This window comes from Chrysemys picta, chromosome 21, assembly GCF_011386835.1.
Source record: "Chrysemys picta bellii isolate R12L10 chromosome 21, ASM1138683v2, whole genome shotgun sequence".
NCBI lineage: Eukaryota > Metazoa > Chordata > Testudines > Emydidae > Chrysemys > Chrysemys picta.
Genome location: NC_088811.1, coordinates 11,547,501 through 11,567,725, shown reverse-complemented (window position 1 = coordinate 11,567,725; position 20,225 = coordinate 11,547,501). Strand labels below are relative to the sequence as shown.

The 20,225-nt window shown below is 53.7% G+C and overlaps 1 protein-coding gene across 2 annotated transcripts in view; it reads left to right on the top strand.

Annotated features, from left to right (window-relative positions):
• CASZ1 (castor zinc finger 1) overlaps nucleotides 1–20,225 on the top strand; it is a 262,171-nt gene that overhangs the window by 113,892 nt on the left and 128,054 nt on the right. Inside the window, exon 3 of one of the 2 annotated variants that reach the window (XM_008167238.4) lies at nucleotides 4,450–4,536. In XM_008167238.4, the coding sequence (XP_008165460.2) occupies nucleotides 4,533–4,536 (4 nt within the window). In that variant the 5' untranslated portion in view covers nucleotides 4,450–4,532. The remainder of the gene's footprint in view (nucleotides 1–4,449; nucleotides 4,537–20,225) is intronic. The other variant, XM_008167240.4, reaches the window with a different exon arrangement.

Here is a 20,225-nt window from a genome sequence, read left to right as displayed (position 1 = left end):
GTTAACTTCTCACCAGCACTCCAACTCACATGTAGAGAAGAGAACGTGCGCATGGATACGCTGCCCCTCCCTGTGCAGCCCCATGAACTCTGTAATGATCCCAATAGCTCTTTACACTCAAATAGCCCCTTCCAGCCTAGGATCACCCACCGCATCACCAAGGTAGGTGGTGCTAGGGTGGGGAAAAGGACTCGTCTTAAAGGAACCCAGGTGATGCAGCATGGAAGTGGAACCCCTGGAGTCCTGACCTGCTCAGACCCTACTACCAACCGCTGTGCCACCCGCAAGCGAAACCCCAACGCCTGCAAAGTTTTGCAGCACGCTGCCTCCTGCCGTGCCCGCTGGTTTGCTCAGCTGCTGAGAGGAGACCTTCCCCCCCACCCCCCCAAACACACACAATCCGCCTGCCTGGCTCAACCTGTGCGCTGTTCCTTTAAGATGAGTGCGCCGTGGGAATTGCGCGCCAGTGCCAGCTTTCATTCCGAGCGCCTCTCCCACTGCCCCCCTTCAGAAAGTTTCCTGCCCAATTGTTATGTGCGATCCGATCTGAAAGTTGCTCTCTAAGCTTCTTGTCACATTTTGACTTAATGAAGTGCAACTGGAGTGGGAATTGGGGTTCATCACGCCAGTCTCGCTGCGCTCCCTTGTTGTCAGAAAACAGGGGCGGTTGGGGACTGTAATGCAACGCTGCAAGTCGTTATCATTCCGGTCAGTCTGTTTAACACAAAATTAAACAAAGAACTAATTAGTGCCTCATGAATTAATAAATGCGCAGTTGCCGGGTAGGAAGGGGAGGAAGGAAAAAAGGTTGTTGAAGGAAAGATACTGAAAAAGTCGAATTAGGATGTTGTGTCAAGGGGAAGGGGGGGGGGGGGGAGAATCGGAGTCCACTTTGGCAAAGAGTTTGGGATTCACTGGTTTTCCTGGCACATGCTTCCCCCCACTTGTCCGCTCCAAGCGGAGCTGCGCAGCCGGGCGCGGGGGAAGAGGGATGTCCAGCTTGCTCCACGATGAGCCCTGTAAGCCGGGACTGGGATTCAGAGGCTGGTAGCCAGGTATAAATATTTATAGAGAGAGGACTTTGCTGCCCAGCTGTGGGAGCTGGTGGAGATGCAGGCTGAAAGCCCCTCCTTCAGAGGGAGACAGACGGGGTAGTAGAGGGGGGATGGCGAGTGGTCCCCTCCGCTCCCGCAGAAGCTTTGGAGTCACATGACAATGTTCCCTGGAGCCCCGGCTGCTCTGAAGTGATTCTAAGCCATCCCCAAGAACTTCCCCTCCCTCCAGCTCTGGCTCCTCACTCTGAGGAAGGCACCAGTCCTGGGACTCTCAAACTACCGCAGCGAAAAGAGGGTGGAGTGAGGAGAGGCGAGGAGAGGGAAAGTTGTGTAGGTGGCGAGGGGCAGGCCAGGGCAGGCCAAGGAGGCCTGCAGGCCGCACAGGCAGGCCACTTGGAGTGTATTTTATTTGAGAATTTGAGGCTGCCACAATAACAGTTTTTAATCCCAGATTAAACATGCCCCAGAAGCACCCGGTCCTTGCTGCGCCAGACCCCCTCCCCATAGCAGTGAATGAGCATAACGGGCCGAGGGATGGGGAGTGGCAGAGCCAGGGGTGGGGGTTCTTTTCAGATCCCCCGCCCATGTCTGGCGATGCCCTGCCCCGCAGGTGGTGTGCTGCTGAGCGGACTGCGCTCTGGCGCATTGTCAGGCTGGGAAGTCAGGCAGAGCTGGGGGAGGGAAGAGTCCATCCTTAAGAGGACATGTCAAGTACAATTAGCGTTATCTGTCTAAATATGTACTGGGAACACAGAATACAAGAGGAGGCCTGGCTGGCTTTAATGGAGACATATGCAAGGTCATATTGCCTCATACAATCCCCCAATCTGATTTGGGGATTACACATTCTAAGTAAATTGGCGTTATTCCTCTTGCATCACTGATAAGCTGAGGCTGAAATAAGGGGGAAAAAACAATTAAAAACCCAAACCCAACAATTGGCCACACACGGGAGCGGAGGAGGTAGAGCCAGGGAGGCAGGGAGAGTAAGGAACAGAGAGCCCAGGGAGGGAGAGTGAGAACAAAAGGGAGCGAACCAAAGGGAGGAAAAAGTGAGCCGGAGGGAGGTGGACAGGCTGGCCAAGAGGCAGAGGAAGAGGGAGTCCAGGTGGGGAGCTGTCAGTCCCTGTAGCTGCCGGAGAATGCAGCCGTGTCCCCAGCCTTGTTAGTGTGGGGTTTGATTAGGGAGGAAGGAGCCGGAATGGTTATGTATCTTCCTCACACAAGCGGCTCCTTTCACTCTACGTCCATCCATCCATCTGGGATTTCTCATCAGGATCTTCCCACTCTGGGTCCCGGCCAAAGCCAGGCATCTTTCTCTGGCACGGCGTTCGGGAACTGGGAGAGTGTGAGCGACAGGAGGTGGTTGTTTGATTGCAGAGAGCACCGGGACCCCAAAACACAAGCAGTCAATTCCTGCAGGGGTGGCTGGGCATCCAGAGCTGAGATCCCTTCTCTTCTGTCTTTGGTGGTATTCCTGGGAGGGGACTGGGTCGAGAGAGCATGCTGCCTTGTAAGGGAGATGCAGTGTGGTCTAGTAATTAGAGCAGGGCTTTCGGTGTGCGGACTCCTGGGTTCTGCCACTAACTCAGCGTGTGACCTCGGGCAGGCCACTTTCACTGTGCACTCCCTGTAGGCCCAGCTGTAAAGTGGGGTAACAGCCACCTCTCCAGGGCCTATGCAGAAAGACTTGTCAATGGGTGGGAAGTGCTTTGTAGGGTGACCAGACGTCCCGATATTTAGGTGTTTGTCCTGAGTCCCGACCGATCTTTGGTCGGGATGCAATTTGTCCCGATATTTTGCTCCGCCGGCTTTTTTTGTGTGTGTGTGTGCTCCCCCCCCATGTGTCCCTATATTTTCTTCCTCTTATCTGGTCACCCTAGTGCTTTGCCATCCTCAGATGGAAGGGGCAGTATAAACAGGCAAAATCTCCTCATTCCACACAGGCTCCCTGAGCCCTCTGTCGCCTTCCCAGTCTCCTTGAGAGAAGGGACCTCGTATCTGGCTGCTTTCTGAGCTGTCAGCCCTCTCCCCCCGCTCTCCTCCCATGGTGGCTGTGCAGGATAAGCCCCCTCCGGAAGTCTCATGGCGCAGCTTTTATGCTCTGTCACATTTTTGGAACATATGGTTTTAAATAATTCAATTTACTTTTCATGTGTTTCACTGGGACTTCTTATCTTTTTTCCTTGTCCCTTCGCTCCCCATTCTCTGCTTTTCCCCAATACCTAAAGCCTGCAGATGAATGGCTAGGAAGTGCTGGGCCTTGTGACCCTGTACTGCATCCCTCATGGCTAGCATCATGTCTGTATGCCAGGGAGGTCAGAGCTCCTCTGACCACTGTGACATCACTGCCACAATGCTCCTGAGCCTCTGGGAGAGGCAGGGTCAGGAGGGTGAATGGGAGGAGCATGGTGTTTGGGGTGGAGTCAGATGGATGGGTGGGGGTGTGGAAGTGGAGGAGGGGTCAGGAGAGAGTGGGAGGGGTACGGTGGAGAGTGGGCGGGGCATGGAAATGGAGTCAAATGGAGGCCAGCAGGAGGAACCTTATACGTGATTTGTAGTGAGCATGTGTGAAAGCAGCAGCAGAAGAAGAAAATCAATTCCTAGAAAATAAAGGGCTTTCTACTTCATAGTTGTCGCACTGTCGCTGTTCCCTATCAGTGAAGCAGGGCCCAGCCAAACCCTGCCCTATAGAGGTTGCCCTCTACCCACTTAACTGTTCCCATCCCAGCCCCGTAGGCATTACCCCATCCCAGCGCTCCCTAAAGCAGTGGTTCTCAACCAGGGGTACACAGAGGTCTTCCAGGGGATACATCAACTCATCTAGATATTTGTTTAGTTTTACAAAAGCATAAAAAGCACTAGTGAAGTCTGTACAAACGAAAATTTCATACAGACAGTGACTTGTTTATACGGCTCTGTGTACTATAAAGTGAAATGTAAGTACAATATTTATATTCTAGTTGATTTATTTTATAATTATATGGTAAAAATGAGAATGTGAGCAATTTTTCAGTAATAGTGTGGCTGTGACACTTTTGTATTTGTATAGCTGATTTTGTAAGCAAGTAGCTTTTAAGGTGAAACTTGGGGGTACGTGAGACAAATCAGACTCCTGAGAGGGGTACAGTAGTCTGGAAAGGTTGAGGGTCACTGTCCTAGAGCACCAAAGCAGGAGTACAGTGAATCTCCCAAGGGGCATGGCACACAAGCCTCGTTGCAGTGCACCATGAAGCCAAAAGCAAAGCAGGGTTGCTTTGTTGCCAGGCAAATCCCATGGGCCCCATGCCTGCCCCTTGCTCTGTCATGCCTCTATATCTGATCTGAGCACCCCTGTGTGTCATGGCTTCTTGGGCCAGGGACATTAACCATCTTCCCTCTCTTTCCTCCTCAGGATGAAGTGACTTTACAGCTACAAAAAAGGCAAGAAACCAGGCCTTGAAATCTCCGAAAGGTAGGAGAGACATCCAGGCTGCAATGGGTATGTCTCCAACCCTCCTGGGTTCTCTTTACCTCTGCGTGTCTCTCACATTCCGTAGCCTAGTCTTTGTGGCCTTGTCTGCACTAGGGCTCCGACTGGGGCTAAAACCGGGGAGGCTGAACTGGCGTTAGCAATAGAGGGAGAGGTTAGTGGGGAGGGTCTAGCGCAGACATGGCCTGTGTGTGTCTCTAACCCTGTGTCCTTGTCTCTACATGTCAGTCTCTGTTGGTTCCTGATCCTGCTTCTCTGTAGGGCCTCTCTCGGCCTCCTCTCTGTGTTCACTGTCCTTGCTGATGCCAAGGCATGGATGGACACAAGGGGCCAGGCAGAGCAGGCTGTACTACCTCCTCTCCTTAGCCCATGGGCTGGCATGGCAGGAGATGGAAGAGGACTTGGTCTCTCTTTGTGTCTGAGACCCCGTCTCTAGAAGGTTGGGCTGGACTCAGTTTGACCAGAAGCAAGCTGAGATGGTGATGTCTGTGCTCAGCCCTGACGGGGACAGAGACTCATGGCTAGTAAAACAGCAGCATGGCTCTAATGTGGCGGGGGGGGGGGGGGTCTGTCTGTGTCCCCCACTGCATCCTGAGCTTCTCCAGACCATCTCCTCAGGGGTCCTGGGGCTGCCCTGTTACTGCAGTGGGGATTTCATGGTCTTCTGGAGCAAGAGCTGGAAAGGACTTTTGGTCCATGCCCCAGCACTCAGGGAGTTTGACTGTTCCCTACAGCATCTTCTCCAGGGCTTCCCAGTCTCAGAGTCTGTAGGAGGTAGGGGCCTTAATCCTGTGGAAAAGGTTGTTGGGTGCCTAATGGCTTTAGGCTCCTTTTAAAATCCCATACTAAATGTCCTGGATGAGGGGGCCTTTACCCCTTCCCTTGGGAGACTGCTCCACAACCTCTGAGATCTCACTGCAATTCCCAGGATAGGTCTCATCCTCCCTGCCCCATAGTTATGGCCCCTACAGAATCCTGAGCCTCCCTTCTGGGCACTTACACCCATTCCCAGGCTGTTTTCACTACCCTTTCTGAGGCGTCATCAAGATACTGGATCTAGCTCCTCCCATCAGTCCCTCTGGGCTCTGATGTGGTCTGGCTCTCCTGTGACCTCCCATCACCTGGGCGCTAGTACCAACTTGCTGGTAACGACAGGTCTCTGGAATCACTTGGGGATGCTAGGGCTTGCTGGGAAGTGGGGAGGGGGAGTTTGCAGTGATGTATTGGAGTCCCTAGCAGAGGAGGTGCAAAGAGAGCTGTGGGATCAGTGAGTTAGGGGGAGAGGAGGGGTTGTCTTCTCTGGGGAGCACCGGAGCCAGATCTCAGGCCCATTACTGCGCCTGCCTGTTCTGTACTGCCTTACCTGCTTAGTGCACGTCTGCGCTGCAATAAATGACCCATGACAGCCACTGCTGGCCCAAGTGAGCTGCATGGGGCTCATGGGTGCTGCCAGTGGGATAGCAGCAGTACGACAAGGGGAGCAGCCTGGACCTTATGGTCAAAAGCATTGGAGGCCTGGGGGTTGTGGGTAACTTTCCTCCCACGTTGACCACCATTTTGACCAAACATGTGGGTGAATCTGTGAGAATGTGAGGGATGGACAGACAGACATTAGTCCCCCTCTGGCTGACCACAGTGACTGTATCAAACCCATATGTGCTGCTGAGGCTGCCCAGCAGAGATGATCATGATGATTGGCCCCAGTGAATTGGTTCTGCCTTTTATGTGGATAGAGAAGCAAAGGAGGAAAGCAGGCCGTGGCCCCGTGCCTCCCAGGGTGTGTGAACCCAATTGCAGACAGACCATTGCCCTCTGGCTCAAGGGGTATATGCCCCCCTCACCCAAAGGGCTAGGAGGAGGGGAGGCTGCTGAATGAATCCCATTGCTTAGAGGAAAACACGGTGCAGTGATCTGAGCACAGGACTGGGAGCCAGGAGCCCCACGCTTCTAATCCCCACTCTGGCATTGGCATTGGCTCCTTCATGGCCTTGCAGGCGTCTCCACGACCCTACCAGTCCTCCCCACCCAGCTTGGTTTTCTAGTTCTTATGCCAAGCCCCCCTTGAACCTGTGGATTCAGGCCAAGCAGCCTCAGTGGGACTTGCGGCTGGACTGGGCAACTCTGGAGGAGCTCCCAGGCCAGGCTGTGTCAGATGGAGACCCCAGGCCAGGCTGTGTCAGAGGGGCCCCTGGGTTGGGCCCGGCGGTGTCAGAGGTGACCGGTGGAAGGCCAGTGTTATGTAAATATTTCTGCTGTAACATGGCAGGAGTGAATGGCCCTGTGCGTCCATCCATCATTGCTGGGGAACAGAAGGCTCCCTGGGAGCGCGGGGGGCGGGCGGCGCGGGGGACGCAGACACAGGCAGCATGTGCCCGACTCATAAACTGTTTGTTTTCTTTTTGTCTCTCTCGTTTCGGGGCACCCTGCTGGGAACGACTCTCTGTTTTGTCCTCGCAACCTCTCTCCCCTGCCTGCTCAGTACTCACTTTTTCTCTCCCCCCTCACCCAAAAAAATCCCCCGTTCACATTGCGGCTTCTTTCTCTGACTTCAAAGACTCCCCATCATTGTTTGGGATCTGCAGGCAGTGGCCCTGAAAACGTGATCACAGCCGGGCACAGTGTAGGTCACCACTGAGCACCATGCGCCGAGTGCTGAAAGGAACAGGCAGATTCTTCCCTTTTCATGCTTCACAACCCTGGTTACAGCTCTCTCCCTCGCTGTGCTCCTTCTTCTTGCTCTTTTCTCATCCCTTTCCTCTCCCTCTCAGTCCCTCACTTCTCCCTTATCCACTTTCTTCTTCCTTTGCTCTCATTCTGTCCTGCCTTTACTGTTCTTTTCCCTTTCCCTTTTTCTTTCTCCCTCTCTTTTCTCTGGCACTATTTTGGTTTTCTCTGTCTTCTCTTTCATTCTCTCGTTCTCTCCTTCTCACTCTTTTCTCTTGTTCCCTGTTTTTGCTCTCTTCCTTCCGTTTCCCCCCTCTCTGCACTCCCCCTACTAGAGGGGTCAGGTTTGGTTTCCTCAGGGGCAGAGGCAGTTGTTCAGGGAGGCACTTTCTCCCCACGTCTGTTCTGTGGCAGGATTAGTTTGGCATTTGGCTGGGTTTCTGTCTCATTTGTTGTGCCTTGAGTTTCTGAGGACATGTAAGCGCTGGATTAGTCCAGACCAGCCTCTGGCCATACCTCCCCAGCAAGGCACTTGCTTGCTGCCTTTGTTCAGAGCTGTCCTGTTCCTCCGTGGGCTGCGAACTATTAGCTAGGACCCTGTTTGGGCAGGGACTCCGGATCCTTCACTGACACAGAGGCAGCTTCTAGGCCCATGCACTGGACTCGTCTGGTATGCCCCGATTAGGGTTAACATTGCAACAAAACTCACAAACCCCAAACAGTTCATACGGAAATGGAGAAACAGGTGTGAGTTGACCAAAAGCCCCATGCAGGGTGATATTTTGGCTGGGGGTGGCGCAGAGATACCCGGGGCTTTTTCAGGGTAAAACTGGCCTGGGGTTTTGAGCAGAAATCCCAGCTCATTTTTTCAATGCACTTTGGACAGAGATCACTTTGTTGCACTAAAACTTGGGGAGATGGGAACTTGTGCTCAATCTGACTTAGAACTGGCTGCTGTGGAGAGCAATGTTTCTGGATTGTGAACTGGGCTCTGGCAGCACCAGGATTTCCCAGTGACCCTGCATCTTTCTGCCTGGGGCAATCAGCCAGCACCTAGCTTAGGCTCCCTCCACTGCCTTCTCCTGCAGGTCCCTGGGCTGGGTGCTTAGGTTCTCTCCTGTCCCGCGGGATCAGAAATCTCGGTGCTCGTGCCTTTGCGAGGCTGCTTTAAGAGTGAGGAGCCCACCAGCAATTGTCTCTGGCTAAATAGGGATATTAAGGGACGTTGCGGCAGAGGTTATGGCGTAATAATTTGTCCTAACGAGCTGGTGTCACGTTCTCCAAGGCCTAGCCGTGCCGAGAGCGAGAGCAGTGGCAGGAAGCAGCTGCACTCGCCGACCTGCCAACCCAGGTTAATGAAGTGCTGCTCTGCTTAGGGGTCAGAGAGCAGGAGCCTGGCCACCCTTTGCTCTCCAACCCTGGGCAGCCAGTGAGATGGCTGTGGGCTCTTTATTGAGCTGAGGGCCCTGGGGGAAGGTGCCCCCAGTGCATTCGGGAATGACTTGGCTTTGCCTTGCAGGAGCGGTGTTATCCCATGTTGTGAGGCTGGCACCTCCATGCTGTGCAGGGCTGCGGCATGCTCCCTGCAGGCAGATGGCCCATTGCTCCTTTGGGAGACTCCCTGCTAGGAGGGGTTTGCTTTGAGCTCACAGGGTAGACCCAGCACTGCCTGTTTGTTGAGGGTGACAGTGCGAGAGAGGAGAGCTCTTGACTCTCAGAGATGCAGAGACTCCCAGGCCAAGAGAAACCATTAGGATCATCCAGCCCGAGACCCTGCAGAACCCAGCCATAGAAACCTACACAGGGCCGACTTTGCCAGCCAGCGGGACTGATGTAAACTAGTACCCAGGAAGTTAGAACCTCTGGGGCAACCGGTGTGCTGCCAAGGACAGATGCTGTGCTCAGATACACAAGGATGGATGGATGGATAGATAGAAATAGCGCTCTTCCTCTACTCCTCCTCTTCTCTGTCCCTCACTCTCCTTTTCCTTCTTTTCCCCTTGCCCCTTCTCCTTCTCTTCCCTCCACACCAGCCTTATGCCCGAGCCAGAAGTCACTTATGTCTCTATCAACTGAGCATGGTCAGGTAGCAGGGACCTGGCAAGGATTTTACTGATGCTCCAATCAGATGTGTTATGGACTATGCTGTTCCCAGGTGTGGCCAGTGCCAATGCTGGACCTCCACACTCTGTGTCCCTGGGCCTGCGTGTAAGTGCCCTGGGGCAGAGCCCAACTGGCTTTGCTGTTTAGACAGCACCTGGCACCTGGTGGACTCTACCAGAAACAACTAACGTATGGTAGTGACAGCACACTGGGGAGAATCCTCCATCCCAGGCTGGCATGGTGATTGGCAGGCTCGCTGGGGTCCCTCACCCCCTCATACGGCAGAACAAGTCACAGACTGAGTCTTCTCTCAGCTGGCTCAGGGCCCTCAATACACAAGACCAATCCCATCTGCCTGTCTCCTGTTCCAAGTCTCCTCCTCTCTGCTCTCGAACCCTTGCCCTGTTCTTCCTTTCTCTTTGCTTTTCTCTCTGTCTTCATCTCCCTTCCTCTCTCTCCCTTTCATCTACTCGGAAGGCTTTACTTTACTTCCTTGTCACCCTAATTGATTGCATTAACCTTTCAGCGTATTGGATTTCCCCAGCACCGTGCAGAGAGTGCTGTGCAATATGCTTATAATCTGGGCTGTAACAGACAGGGAGCAGTCAACAAGCCCCTTTTCCAACAGGTTCCGCTGGCAACTTGTTCTCCAGGAGAGATGCTAATGCCCCCCTCTCCCTTGCCGCCCCTACCCAGCACTGGAGCCCACCAAAGCCTGGCATGTTGGCTTTGCAGCCAGAAGGATGGGGGAGCAATTATTTGGCTCCCCTGCCTTCCCCCATTCCCTTCCCCCATGCATACACATTGAATTCTCCTCTCCCTTTCCCGTCTCCTTCCCATGCCCTACAAAATATTGGCCTGGGTGAGCAGAGCCCTTCGATTCCTGCACAGGGCTGGCTGTAAACCTGCCCTTGTTTTCCCTTGTGCCTCAGTGTGCCTCACTTTTGTCTTACCCATTAAAGAGACGCTGCCCACTAGTTTACTCTAGGCCCTTCATTTAAATGTTGTTTTCAGAGGGAGGGGACTACAGTACCTCTTGGAATCTATATGTGTTTTCATACAACCATGCTGTGCTGGCGAGCTAGCAGGGAGCAAGGGCTGTGCCCAGACTGGGACTCAGGAGACCAGGGTTTTGTTGCAGGCTCTGCCACTTGCTCAGGTCAAGTCACTTTGCCTCTCTGTGCCCTGGCCCTGCTATCACACAGAGCTCTGATATTTATTCCCTTGGTGAAGTGCGGTGTGAGCTCAGGCGCGTTACCACTGAGGCGCACAGGCCGGGGGGCGGGGGGGAATGTGGAAGTGACTGTAAACAGGCAGCGAAGCTGAGCGGCCAAGTTTCGTTGCCCACGCTGATTGAGGTGCAGAAGGAAACCTGTGAGATCACTGGGGAGAAGTGCGTGGGCTTGTCCGATGTCTGGCACCCTGCATCTGCCTGGAGACCGTTAGGGCACAGGGTGGGGGTAGGGGACGCTTTCAGCGCTTTTAATGATTTAAAAATCTAAAAAAAAAGGGTAACGTGGTTTTGCTCTTGCCCATGTCTCCTTCTAAGGGCCAACATGTCACCTTCCCGCTCTCCCCACCTGGGCCTGAAATCAGCAAAGCACTTAAGCACATGCTTAACTTTCAGCACCTGCTTAAGCACCCTCCAAGCCAAAGGGATGTGCTTAAATGCTTTACTAGATTGGGATCCTGGGGCCAGATCCAAAGCCTGCTCAAGGACCACCTTTGGGTTCCATGTCTGTACAGTGTTTAGCACAGTGGAGACTGATCTGTGACTGGGGTCCCTAGGGAGACAAGGTGAGTAAGGTCATATATTTTATTGGACCAACTTCTGTTGGTGTGAGAGAGAAGCTTTCGAGCTACACAGAGCTCTTCTGCAGGTCCCTAGGAGTTATCTCAATATAATTAATGAAGAATAATAGTGGAAGGACTCCCATTGACTTTAGTGGGCTTGGGATCCAGGTCCCTGAATGGAGAGTTACTGATGTCTCTGTTGGAGAGTGGCCCCTGCTTCCCTTGGGGTGATAACTTGTCCGTAGAGACCTTGTGCATTACTGGCCAGTCTGCAAGGGGAGAATGGAAAGGCATGCGGGGTGGTGTGTGTTGTGTTCCCAAGGCCCGTCTCTGTATTACTGGGAGGGGCAGAGAGAGCATGAGGCAGAGAGAGAAGAAGAAACTTTATTCAGGGCAGGCATTCCCAAAAGTTAGTCATCAGGAGAGGATGTTAAAGGGAGGGACTTTTATTTTAGGGGAAATGAAGGAGAGAATGGAGAAGAGAAGCAAAGGAGGAGAAAATGCAATGATGAGAGGGGGGAGAGAGAGAGGCAGCAGCACCTCCTAAATGGAAGAGTAAACAGGCACTGGGAGGCATTAACTTAATTGATTGTTCTGCAACAGGCTGAACGCTGTGTTATTCTGTCGCCGTGGCAACAACCCAAAAAAATTGTCAGCCTGTTTGGATGAAGTGAAGCGAAACATTCTCTAATTTGCGGTGATCCTGGTGTTTGTTTTCCTTCCGAAGGGGCGGGGATCCATTGATCTATTGTTTGCACAAAGCTCTTTCTGTATGGAGATTGGGGGAGAGGGGAGGGCGGGGGATGATTCCCCCATGCATCCTGGTTTCATCAAGAGGGTTGGTAGGTGAAGGTGAAGGGGGCGGGGGGGCTTTTCCCTGCTGTATTTTAACCCCGCTGGTGGGAGCCGTAGCTATATTCCCTAGGATCCGCCTTTCCCAACTGGCCATGTTGACGGCCCCACCGATCCAACTAAAACACCTGAGAGTGCAACCTTTTGTGCTGGGAAGAAATCTCAGGGGAGCAGGAACTTTGCGTTTCTTTTCCTAGTCTCTTCAGGCTGCTATCCTGTGCCCATCACCATGTGTCTGAGCTGTTCCCCCTCCACCACCCCAAGCTGTGAAGTCCCTGCTCGGGGTGGGATGGAAGTGCCAGAGGGCTCCGTCATTCATGGCAGAGGGAGGAGGCAGGGTGCTGCTGGGGTGAGATCTTTGTCAAGTTGTCTCTGGGCTTTCAGGAATATTCCTGGTCTCCTTTCTGTGTTGCAGCCCCTGAAGCTAGGCAATGAGGTCCAAACATGCCTCTGGGGAAACAGACCCCTCCCTAGTCTCTGGCTGCTTGCACAGCTCCTGAGCATGTGCGTGCGTGTGCATGCGTGTGTGTGTGTGTGTGTGTGTGTGTGTGTGTGTGTGCGCGTGCTCTCTTGAGTGTCTCTGTGCATGTCACCCATGCAGGTGTAGTGGAGAGAAGAGAATAAGTTATAGTTTCAGCCAAGACCATGTTTGCTATAAGGTTAGTGAGGGAGATAGCTCTGACACCTTTCAGCTCCTTGCACTCTCTAGTTGTATGATATCCCTTCACTCACAGAAATGCAGCCACCCCTTGGGATGGAAGATGTGCCCCGTTTAGCAGCCTGCAACAGCCCCATGTAGCTGCGTAGGGCAGGAAATGCAGGTGAAAGCAGAGATGGAATTTGCCGTAGGCAGGAAGGATAAAATCACCACGAGGGGGATCTGGCCCAGGCCCCAGGGAGAACAGCCCGACTCTGAAAAGGTGCCAGGGGCACCTTTAGTCCCCTGTGCACCTTCCACAACACAGTCCCCCTGGGGCCACACAGGAACTCCTGGGAATGACACTCGCCAGCCACAGCTGCTGACTTTCAAAGGGAACATCCCTGCGCCAAGAGCTGACTTCTGCTGAGAAACGTTCAGTCAGCTTCTGGGAGAGGGGGAAAGCCTGACAGGAGCCAGCCTGCACAGCGAGGGGAGAGTGGGCAGGGCTGGACTGCTGGGTGGGGAGGGGCAGAGGTGGCTCCATGTCAGTGGTAGGAGCGTGGGCAGAGGTGGCTCTGTGCGAGTGGAGGGGGGAGCGGGCAGGGTTGGCTCTGAGCCAGTGAAGAGGGTTGCTGGCAGGGGTGGGTCTGTGCCAGTGGAGGGGAGAGCGGGCAAAGGTGGGTCTGTGCCAGTGGAGGGGGGAGCGGATAGAGGTGGCTCTGAGCCAGTGAAGAGGGTTGCCGGCAGGGGTGGGTCTGTGCCAGTGGAGGGGGGAGCGGGCAGAGGTGACTCCGTGCCAGTGGAGGGGAGAGCGGGCAGAGGTGGGTCTGTGCCAGTGGAGGGGGGAGTGGGCAGAAGTGACTCCGTGCCAGTGGAAGGGAGAGCGGGCAAAGGTGGGTCTGTGCCAGTGGAGGGGGGAGCGGACAGAGGTGGCTCTGAGCCAGTGAAGAGGGTTGCCGGCAGGGTGGGTCTGTGCCAGTGGAGAGGGGAGCGGGCAGAGGTGGGTCTGTGCCAGTGGAGGGGGGAGCGGGCAGAGGTGACTCCGTGCCAGTGGAGGGGAGAGCGGGCAGAGGTGGGTCTGTGCCAGTGGAGGGGGGAGTGGGCAGAAGTGACTCCGTGCCAGTGGAAGGGAGAGCGGGCAAAGGTGGGTCTGTGCTAGTGGAAGGGGGAGCAGGCAGAGGTGGCTCTGTGCCAGTGGAGGGAAGAGCAGGCAGAGGTGACTCTGTGCCAGTGGAGGGGGGAGCGGTCAGGGGTGGCCTTGTGCCAGAGGAGGGGAAAGCGGCAGAGGTGGGTCCATACCTGGCTATTTTGCAGGGGCTCCCAGGGGTGGCCTGGTCGTCTCCCCATGATTTGAAGACAAGCTGTATAATATATTCGTGTCAGCTGCTAGAGAGTGCCGCTTGGGGTGAGGGGAGGGGATGGCAGGCTCAGGGGGAGGGGGCAGCATGCTGTCTCCCCCATCTCTCTCTGTTGCCTTGTCTCTTCTCTCGTCACCTTTCTTTCTCCTTCTCTCTTTCCCTCTCTCTGTATTCTAACTCGTTTCCACAGCAGTTGTGCCTCTCAGGTTAGGTATGGCCTTTATCTGTAGCTAGCTGGTGTGAGACGCCCCTCCGTGGCGCCCTCTTGGTTAGAGGTCCATCCCCTTGGGTGTGGGGCAGAGGAGCAGGCCCGGGGAGGAGGGCTGCATGTCTCTTAGGCACAGGCCGAGCTGCCAGTGAAAGTTTGGTGGTTACTGGAGTCAGGAGAAGCTAATAACCCTGTAACTGGTATGAAGGTGAATTCACGGTCTAGTGAGCACTGAAAATGCGAGAGGGTTCTGAGACAGGCAGAGTGTGGAGAGGGGAATACATCGCATCCGCAGCTCAGGGCAGCATTGCCTCTCCAGAGAGAGGCAGGGAAGCCAAGAGCAAAGGACCAAGACATGTGCCCATCACCACCATGCTCCAGCGTTGGGGTACTGCCCTTCAGACTAGAAGGGCACTCGTTCACTTAACAAACACCATCTAAGAAACGTGTACACACAATTGTGTGGCTACACACATGGACAGTTATGCATGCACAGCTGGGCACACACAACCATACCCCCCCACGGCCATAATGAACACACAGACAGTCATGCAAATATACGATCATGCACACACATGCACAGCCCCACAAACACGTGGTCATGCACTCTCACATGCATAGAGACTTACACAGAACTACACAAACTCACAACGCACAAATACACTCCTTTTCTCATGCATTAGACACACAGAGACAAGTTGAGCCCAACTCCTCGCTGGTGTAACTGCACTGGAGTGAGACAGTGGAGTTGGATTTGCCCCAGCGTATCCTGACCATCTTTGCAGCTTCCTGTTGCGAATGGGAGCAGAGACACGGGAAACCTATTACTCTTCCAGCCGAGGGAAGCCAACGGCTGGGGATACCGGGAGCTCCGCCGAGAGGAAACCCCCCTTCAGCCTTTCACCTGAAGCTGGTAATCTCCCTGTACTGAGTCCCTGGAACAGGGGAATTGTGTTTGAAGCACAGCCAGTGGTGATTTAGTGGCAGACATTTGCAGAAGAGACTTTGATTAATTCGTAGTAAAATAAAGTAGCGCTCAGGTGCCAATGCCACATTCCAGGGCGAGCCGGCAACCTAGGTGCGCGCTGGGCCCGGCGCCAGCTGCCTGAGCAATCCCCGCGGAGGCGGCAGCGCCAGCCAACCAGCAATCTCTCCCTGCTTGGGCTTCTTAATTATTGATTTATTTTTTTCCCTTCCCTGGCAAAAAATATGGTATTTGGTAACAAGCTCCCATTGCAAAATGCTGATGATTTGGAGAATGTGTCACTGAGGCTGCAGGGTGATAAAGAGGAGCGGGAGCCCAACCAACAATCTGGCTCAGCCAGTTTGCCTATTTATTAAAGAAAAAGCCCAGATCATTAGCTTTTTTGTTGTTCAGTTTGTGGGCAATTCCTCTCGTGGCAACTCTCGGGCGCCCAGCAAATTAAACTTGGTATCGGCCTGGACAGGTGGCAGAGGGACCAGCAGCAGCTTTCTCACCTAGTTAGTGCCGCAAAACTTGCAAGAAAGCGGGATTCATTTTTGCTAGCGCGCAGGTAACGCTTTACGTGACCAGGCGGAATTGTTCTCCAGCATAGACGGCAGCTGTTAACCAGGGGTCCCTTCACATGAGTTAGCAGTATCCAGGTTATGCTGTTGTCAATGCAGAGGAGCGCTCTTGATGCCAGTGATGTCACTGGTATACAGGACCCGGACTGGGGGGGGGGCAGCATCGTTGGTGGTAGCAGTTGGGGTTCCCTGGGCTCCGTTTCATGTGGGGCTGGGGTGTAGCAGCCTGTTTGATTGTGTGTTTTGTGGATTTTGTCAGGGAAAAGGTCAGGAGCGTCAGTTACCAGCAGCCAGAAAATCTCCAGAACTGCTCTATGGAGTGGCAGCAGGGGTCAGTTATAGAGCTGGGGAGTACAGCAGCTCTCCTCTGCCCATCGCTTGAAGGCATGCTAAGTACCCCTTAGATACCATCCTCTGTATGGTGTTGGCCTCCAGGGCTGTTGGATGGGGGACTTAGGAGAGACGCAGATCTGCACTAAGTGGCCCTTGGGCCAGCAAAACTCCCACTGACTTCCATGGGCCCTGAGTGGTCATTCCCCTAGCCACCAGCAGAGCGCTGGCTGGTTACCGAATGCTGGATGAGCAAGGTGGGAGTGCATGATTTTGATGACCAAGCTCAGCTTCCATGGGGAGTTATCTCGAGTCCGGGAGCTCGACCTGGAGAAAGGATCGAGAGTTGCGCTGGAGCTTTCTGACCTAGTTTTTTTAACAGCCAGTTGGTTTAGGAAGGGATTGGGTTCTATATTTTAATGACAACTGGCATCCCAGCCCCTTCCCTGGGAGACAGCCACCCTCCTCCTCCTCTCCTTCCTCCCCGAGACCCGGTCCATGCCCTCGCCATCATCATCCTGTTGATAAAGGTTCCCATGCCCCTCCTCACGTGGGCCCTGATGGGAGGGGCAGGGTATTTTTCAAGGTTTCTGCTGGGTTTTTTTCCCTCTGAAATATAAGGATGTGCAATTTTTTTAGTTTCAATTTAGCATTGGAGAATTTTATAATTTAGTAATTAAAATCTCTGATAGGCTTTAGAAATTGCAGCTAATTGAATTTAATGGGAAGATGATTTTCAATTTTATTTGATTACCCAGACCCCTGGCATTGGTATTTATGGGAAAAAAATGGGAAATGTGCTGTGTGGGCTAAGATGGCATAATTGAATTAAGGCTAATCGGATTTCTTTGTCATGAATTTCACTATAATTTTCCTATAATTTTCCATTAGATATCTAGTTTACAAATATTCACAAAGAAATGAAGCTCTTTCGGAATGGAGATTGCTGGCTAACAGGATTACAGGGACGATAGCTCGGCACTGCCAACCCGGGCTCCTTCAGTAATGCAATCGCTGTGTCTGCCTCACACTTTCCGCCTGCCACCGCCTCCCCCTGCCCCCTCCTGGCACATTGTCAGAGCCTCCTGCATGGCCATGCTTCCTTCAGGGTCTTTATTAGCTCTGCATGTCGTTGTGTCCGGCACACACATGCACAGTGTCAGCACCCTCACACACGCAAACTCAGTGTCAGCACACAGGCACACACACGATGACAGCACATGCACACGCAATGTCTGCACAGGCACATGCACACACAGTGTCAAATCACATACACGTGTAATGTCAGCATGCACACACACTGTCAGAACACACACATGCACATGTAATGTCAGCACGCACACACGTCCACCCACAATGTCAGCATGTGCCCATGCATAGTATCGGCACATAAACACTGTCAGTACCCACGCACGCTTGTGCTCACATAGTGTCAACACATACAGACACTCTCACATGCAGTATCACAAGGAGATTCTTCTCCATCGCTTCCTGTTTGCCTGATGGGGAATCTCCCCCCATTCAGTCCCTGCTGCACGCTGCATCGTGGAGCATTCTTGGCCTTCGTTCTCCACCAGACGCTTTCCCAGGGCTCTGTTCTCCGCCCTTTCCCCCATTCCCTGTCTCCTTTGTCACTTGCCTTCACTCTCCCCCTATTGCCAGGCTAACCATGCCGAGTCCCGGGCCAACCTCCCAGTGCCAGCCCCGCCTGCTTCCTCATGGGACGGTCAGCGCTCTCCATCCGCACTCCATTAGGCTCCCCGCACAAAAGCCAGTGCAGGGACAGCCTTCAAGTGGCCATGGCTGTTGTCCCACGGGAACCGGCTGCTCTCAGCTGCATAGCAGCCCCCAGTGGTACCCTGCATGCCTCTGAGCAACAGCTGTCACTGAGAGTTTGTGCTGTCCCATCCCACCTCCTGTTCCCAGCCCCCTCAGGTACCTCTCCTGCTCTATGGAGTTTCAGAGCAAGGCTCTGGCTTGCTGCGTCCTCACCAAGAGAACCCATCAACTGCAGAGGGAGCTGGGAACTTCCCAGCCTGCTTCTAGTTTCCCTCCTTTCTGCCCTGTCTCCTCTCATATCCAAACAGCTCAACTTCAGAGACTATAGTAACTGAAATGCACCCTCCACCCTGTCCATGGAAGAATCCATGTGCAGTTGCTTCTGCTCTTCCCGTCACCATCCCCTCCATCCCATTCACCTTCCTCTTCCCTGCTTCCCCCTCGGTCAGATCAGCTCTGGGCATTGGCACAAGTTCACTTTCCATCGGGGTATAGGGACTCTATCCTAAAAGCCAAGCCCATGTCTGTCTCTCTATCATCTCCACCTCTCTTACCTGCCAGGGGGACCACGCCACCTGCACCATGCACCTGCTGAAGCCCCGTCCCGCCCTGAGCTCACGCATAGAGTCATTGCCCTGGGTTGGGCAGTGAGAGGGGGCAGTGCCACCATGTGCTCGTCTATGCTCTAAGCCAAACTCTGCTGCCTTGGCTTATGGGCAAGCCTTTGGGACCTGCCCATTCACACACTGCTGTGGGAGTGGGGCACAGGAATATGCCTTCTCCTTGGCACATGGGCTGCAACCTGGACTTAGAAGGGTTTTGCTGCTGATACCCACTTCACTATCACAGCCATAATCTTACTGCCCGGGCAAGACCCAGAGGCGGTGTCTTGGTATGTGCAGTATGGTGGTGTTTGCACCACTACGTGCTTACGTGTGAGTACATGAACGTGTACATGTATGTGTGCATGCTTTTTTGTGTCTGTGCTTGGACATGTGCCTTTACACATGTGTCTTGTGCATGTATTTGCACACGAGTGTGCGTGTGCGCCGGAGGGAGACAGATTGGAGCAAGGCCTGTCTTTTTGTTCAGTGTCAGTACAGCACCTAGCACAACGGGTCCTGGTCCGGGACTGGGTCTCTCAGGCGCTGCAGTAAAACAAATAATAAATAATAACGTTAATTAATACTAATGGGTCTGCCAGTGCCTTTCAGAGGGTTCTCTCTAGAGATGGAGTCTTGGGTAGTTTCAGGGCAGGGAGCTCTGGGCTAGACCCGGGTGGCATTTGCTGGTTTCATGGGCAGTGTTCTTACACCTCAGGGCCATGCGCATTCACTCCTGGACTCAGTTCCATGGTAAAACTACCCCCCCTTTGCCTCCACCCCAAATCCCCAGCTCCCCCCAGGGCTGCCCTTTAAATCTTCATTGTAGCTCTTTGTGAGTTACTTTGAACACCTTCCCCCAAGCACCCTCTGGGCCCCTGCGCAGCATGTGGCCTTACTCAGTGTGCATTCACTGCTCTGTGGCCTGCTTCTGGTACAGTAAGTCCCCGGGGGAAGTGGTCAGGTGGCAAGCAGCACTCGGCTGGGACACCTGCTGGAAGAGCTGGGATCGCTGGCAAAGCAGGAGGGAAGGGGGGCGGTGGGAGGGAGACTAGTGTCAAATGGCTTGAGTAAAGCCCAAGAAATAGTAAGTAGCATGAGCTAGGCCCAGGTGCCAAGGCCCGTTGGCCCTGCACAGCCCCACCCTTCACACTGATACTCGGTAGCGTCTCTCTGGCAGTGCTTGCCGGGCTTGTCATGCCAATAAAGTGATTGAAACTGAATTGAGAAGGAAGGAGCGAAAGAGCAGGAAAGGGGAAGAAAGCACGGATTGTCTGCTCCCGCCGCCCAGGCCCCGAGGCCTCTGGGCGCCTCCCTTGATGAAACAGAAATCAAACAAAATTACAGAAATAGGGCAAGAGCGTTTGCCTAATAAACTCCCTGAGTGAGAGGGAGTGGAGGAGCCTGGAGATGCCAGATCCCCAGCCCAAGAGCCAGAGCCCAGGTGGGTCTAGAGCAGAAGGTGCTTGGGTGAGCCCCAGCGGAGGAGAGAGAGAAAGAGGGAAAGGAAAGGAAATGGAAAGTGAGAGAAATAGAAAATGAAGGGGGAGGAGATGGGCAGAGGGTGATGTCCCACGTAACATTGTCCCTCCAAAATGTGGCATATCCCTTGATCAACCCTGGCCCAGCCTTCATGGGTAAAGCATTAAACTGTAATAATAATAATTAATCATCCCTCGCCCTCTCATCACAGCTTTCATCTGAGGATCTCCGAGCACCTGGCAAACATTAATTAATTAAAGTTCTTAATGCCCCTTGGAGGCAGAGGAGGGACACGCAGAGATTGCTTCGCTTGCCTCTGAAGTGCAGCCACTTCTGGG